Source organism: Populus euphratica, unplaced genomic scaffold, assembly GCF_000495115.2.
Source record: "Populus euphratica unplaced genomic scaffold, PopEup_1.0 scaffold508.1, whole genome shotgun sequence".
Classification (NCBI taxonomy): domain Eukaryota; kingdom Viridiplantae; phylum Streptophyta; class Magnoliopsida; order Malpighiales; family Salicaceae; genus Populus; species Populus euphratica.
This window is the reverse complement of record NW_011500387.1, coordinates 77,838-94,103: the sequence shown is the minus strand read 5'-3', so window position 1 is coordinate 94,103 and position 16,266 is coordinate 77,838. Positions and strand designations below refer to the sequence as shown.

At 30.9% G+C, this 16,266-nt stretch overlaps 1 protein-coding gene and 1 pseudogene across 4 annotated transcripts; one reads left to right on the top strand and one right to left on the bottom strand.

Annotated features, from left to right (window-relative positions):
• The window catches only part of LOC105114291 (solanesyl diphosphate synthase 1-like), a 5,829-nt pseudogene extending 2,348 nt beyond the window's left edge, over positions 1-3,481 (bottom strand).
• A 2,301-nt stretch (positions 3,482-5,782) lies between these two features.
• FAP3 (Chalcone-flavanone isomerase family protein) lies at positions 5,783-10,968 on the top strand. 4 transcript variants are annotated; one of them, XM_011010797.1, is made up of 6 exons: positions 5,783-6,050; positions 7,595-7,696; positions 8,589-8,744; positions 8,833-9,047; positions 9,207-9,370; positions 10,592-10,968. In XM_011010797.1, the coding sequence occupies exons 1-5, from the start codon at positions 5,843-5,845 to the stop codon at positions 9,363-9,365; spliced, it is 840 nt and encodes a 279-aa protein (XP_011009099.1). In that variant the 5' UTR covers positions 5,783-5,842; the 3' UTR covers positions 9,366-9,370; positions 10,592-10,968. The 4 variants fall into 4 exon arrangements, with proteins under 4 accessions (XP_011009099.1, XP_011009097.1, XP_011009098.1 ...); XM_011010795.1 differs by lacking the exon at positions 10,592-10,968 and adding an exon at positions 9,977-10,407; XM_011010796.1 differs by lacking the exon at positions 10,592-10,968 and adding an exon at positions 9,977-10,407 and having other exon boundaries at positions 9,207-9,394.
• Positions 10,969-16,266: the final 5,298 nt, after the last annotated feature.

Here is a 16,266-nt window from a genome sequence, read left to right as displayed (position 1 = left end):
TGTTCAGTTGTATGTTCGCTGCAAAGCAGGAATGCAATATAATTTTTCTATTCCATTCAGCACCATTCGAAGCCCTTAAAATACTGGATAAAACTTACTTCAACCTGACTACTTCTGCCGTGGCTCTTGACACTAGAAAGACCAGAGTTGGTTGCATTCTCTTCCCACCAGCACCAAATATCTGCTCAGCTGTATACATTAAAACCGTATTTTCTGCAGCAACAATCTACCAGAGCATCTTCATCAGAAACATAAAAGGCTGGATATAAAGAACAAGAAAAAACTATTCTGATCCAGTGCAAAAAGGCACATGACTCGTCAATATAAAGGGTAACAGATAATAGAAAACAGACATGTAGAACATGGAAGCAGGTAAAAGTTCTTATGTGGTGGCCCTCTTTTGTGAACTCATCTTGAGCCAAAATAACCTTGATTACTTGTACTAAATTACAGATTCGGTGCTGAATTTAAATTTTTACACACTACTGCTATGCCAACTTATATCAACTCAGAACATTTGTAGTGGTCTGTCAGATAACCACTAGTTAATATATTGGTAAAAGTTCATTCTTCATTGATCTACAACGACATAGGTGCCCTAAAAAATATTTTCTAAAATACAAAAATTAATCTCATGGAAGCTCATTCTACTAAAAGCAAACATTGACTATATTCACTGATTAAGCATCATCCTAACATTCAGATAAATCATAATGCATCTTTCTATGGAATGAAGATTAATGAGCATGCACTTGAGCCAGGAACCGAATTCTTGAGGAAGAGACTGAGGAAGAAGAGCCAATTCCCAGCAAAATAAATTACATACAAGGATATTACCACGGCCACAGACTAACACAACAATTCAAGATGGCATTTTGAAGTAAAACCACATTTGTATTCCAAGAATCAACAAATCATAAAACGACATCAACATACATAAAGCACGACATGAAAATTCAACATCTATCATTATTGGCATGGAAGAACTCAATAGCATGCAATAGCTACGTCCTAACATATGTCTAACTACACAATATCTAACATGTATTAACTGCTCAACAACAAATATCTAAAAAGGGCACCCACTGACCAGAGATTTTGTTTAAGAGTCTGAAGATCAGCAGCAACCACTTCAAATAAATTTATTAATGAAACTGGTTCTCTCGACTCTTTCTTCAAATTCAGAAGTACTGTGGGACCTTCAGCAACCCCTGTATCAAGCCAAAAATGAACAAAAATACCAACATTTGCATCACAACATATTACATCAATGGCAGGTGCTTTATTGATGGAGACCAAGCAGTTAAATGCTACGTTAAGTATATGGAATCACCAGAATCATAATGAATTAGGAAAGCACTAAACTGTGGTCAACAAAGAAGTGGTTAACGAATGGCAACGGCCTGTGCTACTCTAAAGCAGATTCGATCAGTATCAGTAAGACAAGTCACTGATTGATATTCCTGTTGGATACAGACACTAAACAGTAATCCAACAAATTCAGATTGTTCCGTCGAATACAGATACATTCAGTATCAATAAGAAACGAAACTAATACTCTTAAGATATCCTAATAGGCAATTTTAAACATAAATACGAAAGGCAAATACAACTACTACAAATACAAGGAAAAAACATGAATATCAAAAACAGGTAGCAAAACATAGAATCCAAATCTTTTTTTAAAAAGAAAAAAGAAAAATAAGGAGAGCTTCAGCCATTAAAAAAAAAAAAGCACCAGCAAGCAAAGTCTCAGGGGTTTTTATTGAAGAAACTCGACACCTAGCAATATCTCGCCGGCAACAAACCATTCTCCTGGAACCATAATCTTTGTTACAACTCTTAGAAACTGACTTTGCATAATTCCTCACCGAATACATATTATTGAATCAATGGAGGAGCAGCCACAAGCCACCAAACGAAGTGTAGCCCTTCCAAAATCAAGATTACTTTGAAAATCAATTTCTACAACACACCCTAAATAAAACAAGTGGAGTCTTATTCAAAATTTAGATTTTAAAAACAAAAAGAGCGTGGTTGGATTGTTTTTTAAAATATTTTTTATTTAAAAATATATTAAAAAAATTTCTCCATGAGCACCAAAAACTACTATTTTGATCACTGAATAACCATTCTTTTTTTTTTCTTTTCTTATTTTCTAATAATTTTTTTTTATTTTTTAAATTTAGAGATTAAAATATGAATAAAATAAATTTTTAAATCAAAATTAAAAATACTAAAACTAAAGGACCAAAACCTAGAAAGAAAAAAAAAATTTAATCACCTAATTTTTAAAACCCTAAGTATTCAATTATGAATGGTTGTTCAGTTAAAATATATATGTATATATATGATATATAAAACCTGCTTTTGTCTTTGAGAGCTCGATTTGGTCTCTAAATATTCAATTATTTTTAAACAATAAAATCAAACTTTATTCTACCAAATTGTGAATCAATAGAGATCACACAAAAAATCCCAAGTTAATTGAAACAAATATTTTTTTTTCAAATATCATTAAACATAATATCTAAGAATAAAATGAAAAAAAAATAAATAACCAAAAATTTTACAAAAAATACTTGAAGAACATAAAAATAAGAAATAAAACTCACTGTTTCAATCTACGGTAAAATACTAAGCAGTTTTAGTTTTTTCTTAATCTTAAGCTGAATTTTTTTCAAGGCACATCAAGGCCTCTAACTTGTCTTCACAAAAGTAGTTAGTTTCGGATTACGAATTAGATGGTTCTATTCAAATTTCAAAGTCTATGAAAAGATTTAATAGGCCCCGATGCATAGGAGGACCTAACCTGGTGGTTCTTCTGAGTTCTGATCCTGAGTCAAACAACACTTTCTGGTTGCTTCTTTGTATCGAATTCCCACACCCTCGCGCACTTCTATCATAGTTTATGGACCAAGGCTTAGGCATAGATGCAGTTGCTACCAACGCTTAGGCATAGATGCAGTTGCTATAACCTGCAAATTGACACAAAATTGTCGTAATCATGACATGAAAATTTCTTCATTGATGCCAGAAGGATAACGCATTGCATCATACATGTAGTAGTCCTTACTTGGATCAGTCTTGGCAATGAGGCTGGAAGTCCCTGAAATCACAATCCCAGTGGTTCCTTCCCTTACATTGGTAGTACAGATTCATCGCTATTGATGCATGGCTTATGAGACTATCTAGGGAAAAGCAAAGGGGCAACCCTTTTGTAGAATCTGGCAATCCACGTAAGAGCATGCGTAAATTATATTCGCTAGTAAAGTTTTCTGCAATATTATTGTCAAAGCAAATTTCATGGAATTAGGACAATGTACAAGCAAAAATTTACCCAATTTAAGTTGGATTCGTTTACTTTCCATCGGATGTTTGTGTGCAAAGAGAAGTTGATTGTTGCTACCTGTTCATTATCCATGGAAGAACTTCCACCTGCAAAATTATGAACAGAGAAGAAATCCCAAAATATGACCATTTTCCATTTATTGTAGTAATCATGATAAACCCAACACAGATTTTAGAAGAAACCAACTAAAATATACTGTACTCAAGAAAAAGACTCGAGAAATTCAGCCAGATTGTGCTCTCAATAAAGGAAACAGGCATATGTAGAAAGTGAAAAGGAAGCAGTGACTTCAACAGCAGTACCTGAAGTACACTGAAACTTATGAGAGATTAGGCATTGTTAGACCTTAGTTGAGGTGAAGTAATAGGAGGAAAAAAGAGATTCTTTTTATTAAAAAAATAGCACAGTAATCCAAATCTTTTGATAGAATAACACCATTTAAAAAAATGATGGTTTAGTAATATATTTTTATCTTCTTCTGCTTCTGAAGCTTAATATTTATTAAATATTATTATTTTTAAATAAAAAAATAATTATCATGTTTCAATAATACAAAAATTAAATATATCACACATCAAAAGATGAAACTCTCTCCAAATTGAAAAACACAATAGCTCTCTTTCTCAAAACTAATGTGGCATGTTTAAAATTTTTTTTATGATTAAAATTCTAAATTTATTTAAGCATTTAAAAAAAATCTAAAATATTATGATATGTTTAAAAAAATATATGTATTGCATGGATTTTAAAACAAATTTGTAAAAATTTAAAGGATTTTGGCCAACATTTAAAAAATATCAAAAAATTATTTTCTTCCTTTTTAATATACAGAATTATGAACTTTTACATAAAATATATTTTTAATATTAAATAAAAAACCAAGAAAATTTATTTTGTTTCTTTTAATAAATTAAAGATCATTTATTTTATTTTTATATTTACATTATAATAATTAGATTTTAATATGATAAGATAAAGATTTTTTTACCTAAAAAGTTTTTTTAAAACCCTAAAGATATTAATAGTTAGAAAACACAACATTATCTTAGTTTATATCAAACAAATAAATAATAAAATTTACCTTAAAGTATATTAGAGATGTTAATATATTTTTTTTACACAATTAGTTTTTTATCAAAACTCTAAAATCACTTAGAGTTTTTAATAATAAAATATTAGATGATAATTTTTATTTTTTTCTACTAATAAAAAATAAAAATTTCTTATTTTTTCAATTCACATTATTTCTAACAATCCCTGTATAAAAAAATAATTCTCACGACACCACACACAAAACAAGACAACAAATATCTTTTACACTGTAATTAGAAGCATCATTCAACACCTATATTTTCTTCAATCATTAAATTATTGTTTTTACTCTAAGCTCATCATTATTTTCTAGGTTGTTACTGTTAATAGTATTTATATTAATATTATTTTATTATTCCTCAATTTTACAGTTATTGGATTGTTTTTTGGTTACTAGAGTTTCATTCTCCTCTAATTATTTTGTTGATTACTAATTAGAAATTTATCGAGAATACCTTTTCAAGATTAAATCAAACTATCAATTCTTTTTCTTCTTCTTTTTTTTTCCTTTTTCATAACCAGATGTATATTTTCTACTAGACATTATAAAAATAAAATACAACAATTAAATAATATATAAAATATAAAAAAATCTAAATTAAAAAAAATTAAAAAAAAAACACATGGAATAAAAGTTGAATGCAGCAACGCAGCACAATACAAAGAATCAAACTAGTTTTACAAGCTAGATGATACGTGAGATGAACAATCTACTCATGGTAAACAAGGTGTAGATTTTTATTTAGGTGACGCCGTGATGGAGTGTGGACCGTTGGATTTCACCATTACTGTTCCCGCAACACATGGAGGGTGCATGCTCCTCTAATTAAAAAAAAATCAGAAGGGAAAGTAAGGTACAACTCTACAAGTTTTTGTTTATCATATAAATAATATTGTTTTAACTTTTTATAATATTTTTATTTATTTAAATTAATTCTAATTAGTCTACACGACTAGTAATTAACTATTTTTATTAGAAAATCATTTTTTATGAAAAATAATTTTTTTATAAATACATTATTTTATGATGTTTTATAATGTTATAGAAAATAAATAAAAATAATAATTTTGAGTGTTTGACTATATAATATAAAAAATAAATTATTAATATTTTATTTTAAATTTTTTTTATTAAAAAATAAATTAAATAAAAAATTGAAAGATAATAAAATTTTATAAATTATTTTAAATGAAATAAATGATAAAAATAAAATTAAAAAAATTAAAAAATTAAAAGAGAATAAATAAATTATTTTAAATAAAATAAATTTTTTTTTAAATAATATGCAGGAAAAATGATTTTCGGGAAATTATTTTATAAAAACAAACGTCCTTATCTCTTCTTGCAAGTCTTCGAACACTTACTTTTTGGTTCTTGATAGTATTTTCTACTGAAGCATGGCAATGTCAATGTGTTCTACTCAGGCCTGGAATATCTTACATCATTTTCCACTGAAATCTCCAAACAATCCAGTTTCGTTACCATTCTATAAAACCCACTCTGATTTCTCACCCTTATCCACATTCCCTCACCTCAACAACAACTCAACTCCAACCCATCTCTCTTTCAAAGCCGCCTCCTCCTCCTCCTCCTCCTCCTTTTCAGGTACCTTTCTCAGCTCTTCTTTTAATTTATCACAGTTCTTTTTCTTTGACAATTCATATTGAGTTTGATAGTATTGTCATGCATGCCAAAGTTCTTTGCAATTTCGCATATTTGGTCATAATTCACAAGAAGTGATTCACTTTGTGTGCAATTGGGGTCTGCTTGAATCATCTCAAGGTTATTTGAATATTCTCATTGAAATTGTATATATATGGAGTGCTATTTTCTTGTGGGGATTTTTTTTTTTATTTCTAAAAGATATTTGTGAAAACTGGCAAAGTTTAAGAAATAGGAATCCTGTTTAACTAATTGTGGTAAATATTATGGAAAAAACTTTGGAACAATGTGGGATCAAGTCTAGGGCATTGGAGGCTTGGAGATGGTTAAGGTCTGGAAATCCTTCAAAGAATTAGTCCATATTTTGTTCTTGACTATGTGATTATAATTTCTATTCATGATTCACTTATGTCATTGTTAATTTCTTGTCTCAGTGGATTTTCATAAGAATATCATCAAGGTCGTTATATATTTCTTATGATTTCCCCTATCAGTCTTTAAGGGCTCGTTTGTTACCCCAAATCTCGCTAGTGATTAAATATCAGCTCAATAATAATTGCTGCATCATTGGCATAGAGGCTGAGCTTGAGGAAATTGCTCTTGATTAAAAGCCGAAACAATAACATTTTGTGAATCTAATTGGTGAAAGTAGTTATATGAACCCAAATCTAAATGGAAGTGGGAAAAGGAAATGGTTGATGGTTTCCTTTTTAGGGAGAACATCTGGGGTTGGGTGCGTTAATAACTGTGGTGATGAAGGTTCAAGGGTATTACAGTAGGATTTATGAAGTTCTCTTTGTATAAGTTGATGACAGAGTAGTGCCTGTTCAAATGTTAGATTAGACACCTGAGACCTAGGAAAACATCGTCTTCCTCTTAAAACTGAAACTCATCGGCAGCATATCAAAATTTCAGGAAGGGAAAAGCAAAGGGATAATATGCTTAAATTAGAATTAATGTTGCTTGTCAAAAACAAATATGTGAAAACTATTCTTTTTAGTATGCGTGTCTGTGTGTTGGGGGCTGGGTGGGGGCTGCTGTATCTTGGATACAAGATCTTGAGGCTAGTTAGCTAATTCAAGAAAAAAAAAAAAATTGTATCAGTTACAATGACCAAAAGAAGAAATGCATGGCATCCTTTGACTGGAAAACTTGTGTTTTGTTTAGGTTGTCTTTATTCTTAAGAATATTTAATATTAGACATATCACCATGGAATCTGCTATGCGGTTTCATTTAAGACTGTAATGAAAAAGAGAAAAGAGTAGTAACAGATAAGGAAATGGAATCAGATTGAAATATGTGAGGGTTACTCTAACTTCTTATCTTTCTATTCTAAAGCTATACATTAAATAGAGGTTGAAAGTCTAAGAGAAAAACAATATAAACATGCTGCTTGTTTTCCTTTCTTTCTTTGTTATTTTTTTCTCTAAATTTGAAATCATCACAAAATTATGAGACCTTTTGCTCTCTTAACCCATTTCTGCAGTTGGGAGTGCAGAATACACAGAGGAAACAGCAACCAAAGAGAAATTTCAGAGATCGTTGAGTTTACCGGGTTGCTCTACCTCATTATCATTGCTTGGAACTGGTCAGTTACTTTAGTGTTGTGAGTACTTATTTCCAGCAGAGACTAGAAACCATGTATCAATCGAACTTTTGTACAATCATTTAGTGTTTGCAGCCATCTAACTGTAAGAGCTGGTATGATTATCCCTTAATGTAGTGTCCTTTTACAATTTGTAGGATAAAGGGTTTTGGAAGATAGATAGAATCGATCACAACTGTTATAGTATCCTAGAACATCTTTTTTGCCCCTTCTACTTCACACTTATTGTAAGGAAATTATTTCAATAATTCCCTACTCTCATAATGGGTGGAGGAACATAACAAGTTCATTTAAAGAACCTTCATCTCTAACAGAAAGCATAGGTGTCAGATAAACATGTGCAGGAGTTATTATATTCAAATATGTTGTTTGTATTATCTTTCATTTTACATTGTGTATTAATTGATTGTTAACGCATGTTAATAAACTGAATCCTACTACAACAAGCAGTAACTATGATGGAAGTTACAATAGAGGTGTTTTATAAAATTGCTTCCAAATGTAATCATTTAGGAGAGTTCAATGGAAAGGCCTCCCTTTAGAGGCGGAGGATCCTCTGTTTTTCGATGACAATGGAGGAGCACTTACTTGAAAACAGCTGTCTTTCTAGATTAAGGAATTAATGCGTGTATTTGAGGTGGTGCTCTAACTATAACTGGAAAACTAATGGTTCTACTGACTTGAATCTCCTGCTGCTGGTATTGTCTGAAGGTCGATGTTTTTGGTATGGTTTTCAGCAATCAAAACTCCAAGTAGAGAAGTTAATGGGTCTGTTGTAATTTTAGATAACCCAAAGTCCATTTAAGTCTCACTGTGGCTTTTGCTGTCTAAGTTGTCATTCTAATGCCGTAACTATGTTCTTCATTGAATTCAGGATACAGGGAGAAGGTTTTTGCAATAATTGGTGTCAAGGTATATGCTGCAGGGCTATATGTCAATCCATCCATTTTAAGTACATTGAGCACTTGGAAAGGACAATCAGCCAGTGAGATTCAAGAGAATTCAGCTTTGTTTAGCTCGATTTTCCAAGGTAACTTATCTCATCAGATATGTGCTGGTCTGCAGAGGAAGAGCATATGAATTTTGCTAATATAACTGAAATTATCCCTTAATTGCAGCTCCCTTGGAAAAATCATTACAGATTGTTCTGGTGAGAGATATTGATGGTAAAACTTTCTGGGATGCCTTGGATGACGCCATATCCCCAAGAATCAAAACTGCCACTCCAGTTGACGAGTCTGCTCTGTCCACATTCCGAAGCATCTTCCAAGGTCGAAGTCTTAAGAAAGGAACTTTGATATTTTTGACTTGGCTGAATCCCTCCAAGATGCTAGTAAGTGTGATTTTGGCACATGCATACAAGAACACACTTGTAATTCTTTTTTTAGAATTTTGGTGACAGAAGATTTTACATTTATTTTTCTTCTATTTGTTTTTGTATTTTTGGTTTTCTCCTCTGCATATTAACAAGACCATATTATGATTGTTTCAGGTTTGTGTCTCATCTGATGGGATTCCCTCTAGTGTAGATGCTACAATTGAGTCAGAAAATGTTACTTCTGCACTTTTTGACGTATTTTTTGGAGATGCTCCAGTTTCTCCATCCTTGAAAAACTCGGCAGCTAATGGCCTTGCAACTATACTCAAGTGAATAAGGTGACTTGGTTTCTTGAAGTTCATGTTACTTCAATTTTTGAATCTTAGTTTCTTCAAGTTCATATTTTTCATTTCTGCAGCCTCCATGTTAGATTTTCTTGATTATTTGCGACTCTGGAAAATCTTGCTTATAGTTGTAGCTTAGACTGTTGAGAATCTGACATCTCCACCGAATATTCTGATAGAAGAATTTTTCATTCCATTAAAATGCTTAGCAGATTAGCATCATCTTTATGTGGCCTCTTTCATTGTAGTACCTCTTGCTTAAATCATAATAAAACATAGTCCTGTGAGTCTAGTGCAGGGGCTGGTAAGCTTTTTATGAACCATATCATCCTTTTGGCTAGTCACCTATTCTCCAATGGAGAAATATGCCACTCATTTTGTTTTAGGTTTTTGGCTCATGTTAGGCTTGGTACTCATAATGCTCAACAACATAAAGCATGTCAAGATTGTCTGTTAATGAAAATCTATTAATTAATTCTACATAAAGTAAACATCAAATTTGCTAGAAAAAGGATTAGTCAGTAAGTAAATATTAGTAGTCTTCCACAACCCTCTTCGATTTAGCTTGCTCATGCATCTTGACAATCTCATCCATGGTAGGTCTCTTGGAGGGCTCTGGTTCAAGGCACAGGAATGCTATAATGAATACTTTATTAATCTCTTCAGTGGGACTGCACTTTAAGCTACTGTCAAGGACGTACTCTTCCCTTTTATGGTCGACAACTGCCTTCACCTGTTTCAAGTTTCAACATGAAACAAACAAAGAGGTACCATATCAATATATGTAATATCAGGTGGCTTCAGACTAATATTAGAGGAAACTAGTAGTTGAGGCACCCTTTTCCCAGTTAAACAGCCTGTTCTGAATCCCCATAAAGCTTGACTGGCATATCTGGTTGTGCCATGGAACTTCATGTAGTTTATTGTTCAGAATTTGTAGCACTTGAGATGAGTTCACTGTAAGCAATATTGCTTTCATAGACCATTTTCTTGCACGTGCTAATTAATATTTAAATTTGTTTGAGATGACATTTTTTAATAAGCATTATGGAAGTCAGAACAACATTCTGTACAGAAGCACTTTGGGATTTCCTATAATCTTCTTCCCTCACCCACAAGAGAGTCTAGAAATGCTAGTTAAATTCAGAAGACTCACCCATGTTACAAGCTTGGTTTCTTCCTCGAAAAATTCATCTTCTGTTGGCTTCATTCCAGGTAGACGTTCGAGCAGGACAACCCCAAAGCTGTATACATCCACTTTCACGGTCGGTTTCCCTGTTTCAAAGAACTCTGAGGAAGAACATACCTGGAGATATTAATTATTAAATCCCTACAAGGGAAGAGATAGAATTTACAGTTATCTGGTGCTTTGACATGCCAGGAGCTAAGTATCCAGAAGTTTCCACTACTAATGTTGAAACATGAGTCTTATTAGGTTCCATCGATGTGGCCACTCCAAGATCTGAAACTCGAGCTTCCATGTTTCGATCGGTGAATTATGTGGGGGGATGCAATCAAGATGCAGGTATGATATTCCTCTTGCAGCACCTAGTGTTATCTTATATCTTGATGGCCAATCCAATAGCTTGTTGTCTCCTGATCTCCCTGCATCATCATCCACTTCAGTATCGAATAGCTTTAAAATCTAGCGTGCTTCAGATGAAAACTCTAGTCCTGACAGAACTTTCTATGAACATTGGAAAAGGCGCACAATCAAAGAAGATCAGAATTTCAATGCTGAAAAAAAAATTTAGGCAGAAAATGGTTAGCTGTGTTACTCGAAGGTATGTCATGCGCTTGCCATTCAGAAATGTGTCCAACCTCTCGGTAGGCATTAGATCATAAATGAGAAGATTTTAGTGAGGACAAGTGTAATATCCATGAAGAATGAGAATATTCCTATGCTTTATATCCCCCGTGGCCTCCAGCTCTCTCTCGAAACCTCGATCTCTTTCTGCAGTAGACTCGTTTAGCATCGACTTGTACACTGTCCCATACGCTCCCCCGATCCTATGATGTCCTTGTTGCTCGATTCAAGTGTCTTTTTCAAGAGCACATCAGATTAGGGATTGCATCATTGCAGACTTGAACATCCCCATTGACTTTATCTTAATTTCCAAGCTATTACAATGAAGGCCAAGAGCTGTTCATGTAGTGGTAAGTGTACCTGAGAGGCCATCTTCTTCATAAATCATATGCTTTGTTTTCCATCGCCTGAAATAATAATCTTCGATATAATAAAAGCAATGCAGCATACTGTGATGTAGAATGCTATACACGGAGCTTCGGCCATTTGGGCCTAACAGGGGGTTAGGGTAAATGTCAACTGTGCTTGAAATGGAGATCTTCAAACAAAAGGCAGCAAGCTGGTATGAAAGAAAAGATCCATCATCAGTGGAGTCATTACTAGTGCTAGTGACTCTGCTTCCTCGGAACAAGAATGAATCCATATCTAACAATGATGTGAAGCTAAAGCTAGCTAGCTAGAACATGATCTAGATGCTGCTATTCAAGTCCAATGCAAATCTTCCAATCACAAAACTCTCTTTTCCTTCACAAATAGCATCAGCCAACCAAAAAACTACAAAAGCACGCACAATAGAAACGAAGAAAGCCTAAAAGAACAAGTAAAATGAAGGATCGTATATACAGGGAAATGTTGAAAATCTCAGAAGTTGAAGTGGATTTCTCCGTGTCCTCTTCAGAGAGAAATAAGAGATAAGAACGAAAAGAATGATGAAAGGGGCAGGGAGGGAGGACTGAAATTTTTTGACACACATGACATGGTTACTAGTGCTAGACTAAAATTTAAAGTATTTTTTATTAAAATATATATTAAAATAATATTTTTTTAATTTTTAAAAATTATTTTAGACATCAACATATTAAAATGATTTAAAAATATAAAAATAAATTTAAGTAAATATTTTTTATAAAAAATATCGAATCGTGTTTCTAGACATTAATAACAAGTGTTTGACTATGACTTTGTTGGTGTAAAGAGAGGAAAAAAGAGATTGAAATGATTTATAATATAATATTAGCCTTTTGAAAAAAAGTAAAGAAAAGAAAAATAAGTGTACTGTTTTTAGAGTAGTTGATAAGTTATTGTCTTAAATTTACATAGAAGACAAAGGTAATAAAATATGACAAAATTTAAGTGGGTTATTTGAATACAAAATAATACTCTAGTTTTTTTTAAAAAAAATAAAAATTAGAAAAGGAAAAACTTGTTGTTTAAATATAATATTTTTCAATTTAAAAAAAATAAAAACAAGTTTTTATTTTTCAAAATATGTACTTCTCTATACTTTTTCAATGCATGTTTTTAAAATGAAGAAAAAAATTAATAATTCCATTTTTTCTTTTGTATACAAGTATTTGTTAACAGTATAAAAAACTAATATTATTTTTTTTTTATATTTTCATATTTAGTAATAATATTTTTTTTTTATATTTTCATATTTAGTTAGTGTTACAAATTTAGTTCTTATTATGAATCTAATATAAAGATATTTTTTTTTAAGTTAACAATATAACTTTTTCATGATAGTTTTTAATTTGAATGAAGTAAAATGAATATTCTACAAGTATATTATCACAAATACAAAATATTAAGATGATTATTATAAATTTAGATTTAGATTTTTTATGAAAATAGTTGTAATTTTGATATATTTCTTCTTTTTTGTTGTTGAAAAATTCATTTTCATTTTTAATAAATGAACACACTTTGTAATTTTTTATTTGAAAAAAAAACTAAAAAAGAAAAAGAAAGATAGAATTTTATTATTATTATTATTTTACCGAACACACTTTAAACCTAAAGTTTATTCCATCATATTATGTATTGTATGCAGAAGAAAACTTTTCAACTTGAAATTTTTTTCAGAAATTACAATCCTTCCAACTTGTATATGTTCCTAATTATGATTAAAAAAATAAATCTTAATAACAATGGGGATTATGATCAATATACTGATTGAAGGTCCAGCAGCCTCAAGATGCCTCTGCTCCTTTATTACATTATAACTTAGCCTATTCATATGTCATTATATTACACAGCCAAAAGACAAGCTACAATGTCAACTACTCCCTGCGAGGTTGAGTTGATCCTGAAATGTATTTAACACACAAGATGTAATTAAATTATGAATTAATGAATCCATCAATTTTCGTATAACTTATGTTATTTAAGATTAAAAATATATAATCCGAGAACTTAAACCTTTTGATTTGATAATTCTCAATGATTTTATAAGTACTATTTACCCTTAATTAATTTGTTAAACTTTTATTCTCGATCACTAAATTTATAAACATCTAATATTGTTAAATATAAAAAATATAACTGTGAGAGGTGTAATTCAATTAATTAAATTTTAAATTTAATATTTAGAAATTATTAATTTGAGTTTTGTAAATTTCAAAATTATTAAAAATTTATATGATCATTAATTTTATAGGGCATTTGAGATCAATAAAGTATACTCAAATTAATCTGAATATTAATATTAATAAATAAAAAAAGAAATGAAAGGCAATAAAATACACGGAAAATACTCAAAATGCTTTCGTAATGAACCAATACGCTACTTGTATGACATATAAATCTTACCTGGAGGCTCTCAATTCAATTTATTTATGATAGAAGAATATATGAGCATGGTGCTCTGCTGCAAGTCAATGAGACGTGGTACTGCTCTGTTGTAAATCACAGCCTGAGATTAAAAAAAAAAAAGAAAAAAAAAGAAAAGAAAAGTGGCATGATGCCTTTAAGCACACGTATAGTCAATGATGTAAGCTTGTAAAAATTAATCTAGAAAAAATAGCCATATTGACTGTATATATACAAGCAAATATATAAGCAAACTACATGTGTCATGACATGGTCGAATAATCTTTGTAATTTGTCATGTGCAAAGCTCCAGCTATCTGATATAACTGAGTTTAAATTTTGACAGCATTACATAAGAGAGAAAAGGAATAACATGGAGGAAGAGAGAGAGGGAAATGAAGAACAGAAAAATTAAGAAAAAAAAAGATGAGATTACAAAAGAAATAAAAAGTCAAGGGAATACTTATTTTGTTATTCAATGCATAGTTATTACATTCAATCTGGGGTTTATCCGAACTCCTGAATTTTCCCAAAAAAATTTTAAAAAATTATATAAAAAATTAAAAAAATACATGTAAGTATAAATTATATATATTGTAAATAATAAAATTTAAAAACATATTTAAAAATATTTTTTATCATATATTAAAAAAATATTATATTAAACAGGTGAAGTTTTTGAAATTTTAAAAACATATTTAAAAACACTTTAAGTTTTAAAAACTATCATTTTCATCATCTCTATATAGTTAAATAAAACTACATTTATTCTATATTAAAAAAATATTGAGAATACAGAATATATATATATTAATAAATTTTATATTTTAATCTGTCAAATCAATTAGGTTTGAACAAATCATTCCACTCACTAGTTTTTTTTTAAATTCAAATTAATCCAATTTCTAAATCAACCTAGTAAATCTATCCAGGTTTAATAACTATACTTCAATCTATACCCTTAACGTTTTTTTCTCTTCTTTTCAATCACTTCACTATTCTCACATTAATCCCATAGTTACAACTTACAAGTTAAGTTTATCATTTTTAAACATGTTATATAACATAAACCATGTTCTTCTTGCATACTAATACAATAGCACATAGTACAATAAAAGTTTCAGATTTGAACTATTTACTTCCCTTGAAATTGCTTGTTCAAACTCGTGATATAAATTTACAAATAAATTTTTATCCCTCCTTCATGTTCAAATGTGGTCGACCCTAATGTTTGGGTTTTCTCTTGATGTACTTCAAATGTCCTTGCTAATTTCTTTAAGTTTTTGTTCTTTCTTTGCTAACTAAACATTTTTGCTTCATTAGGTTCCCAAAATCAAACAGGTACAAGAACCTTAATCCATCACATTTGAGGTTTTCATCTCCTCCAACACATTCACTCGAAACATGATGGAAATAGGAAGAACTACCTTACCACACAAATTTGAGCAAGGTTTCAAGGATGCTCTAGATAATTTCTTCTTCCTCCTCCCCCTCTTAACTTGGTTCTCCTTCATTTTCTTCTTCCCTAGCTGCCCCCCTCTCTCTCTCAATATCTCCTTATAGTAGTTTATTCTGTATAATATAAAATATTTATTTTATTCTATAATACAGTATCTTTCGGTCAAAATTTTCACCAAATCGCTTATTATTTGATAAATTTATCAGAGTTTCACACGGGGTTGTATTTTGGATTTTGTAACCTGATGAGTTTTTAGTCAGGGTTTTACATAAAGTCTTCACCTCCATTGAAATGGGAGTTGGGAATTTAAAAAATCAATATGAAACATCTTCTCGTGGATCGTACGAGATGAGTACAGCTGTGTGATGTTTAGCACATCTTATAAGCAATGAATGAATCATGTGAAGTGAGCTTTCAAGCAGTTGAGTTGCTCTGCCTCTACTCAGCAATCTTGCAGGTCTCTGCTCCAGTGGTGTACGGCTGTTCTTGTCTTGACTGGTTGGTATTTGTTTAATAAATTTCTTTCTCCCTTTTTATTTGTTTTTGTTTTAGTTGAAAAGTTATGCAAATAACTGAATTTTAAATCCGACTTCAAAACTTTAAAATTGAAATCAAAAGATTTATCATTGTAATGTCTCAAAAATTACTGGTACGATACGTTACATTTCTTTTGGCATGACTGGCACGAAAAGGAAAGGAGTTTTATGACTGCTATGATCTCTAGTTTGAGCAAGAACGTTGAACCAGTGTTCAAGCATCTCACTTGGAGATCTTATGCTCAAATATTAAAAGAGAAGAGACGCATCAGGGATT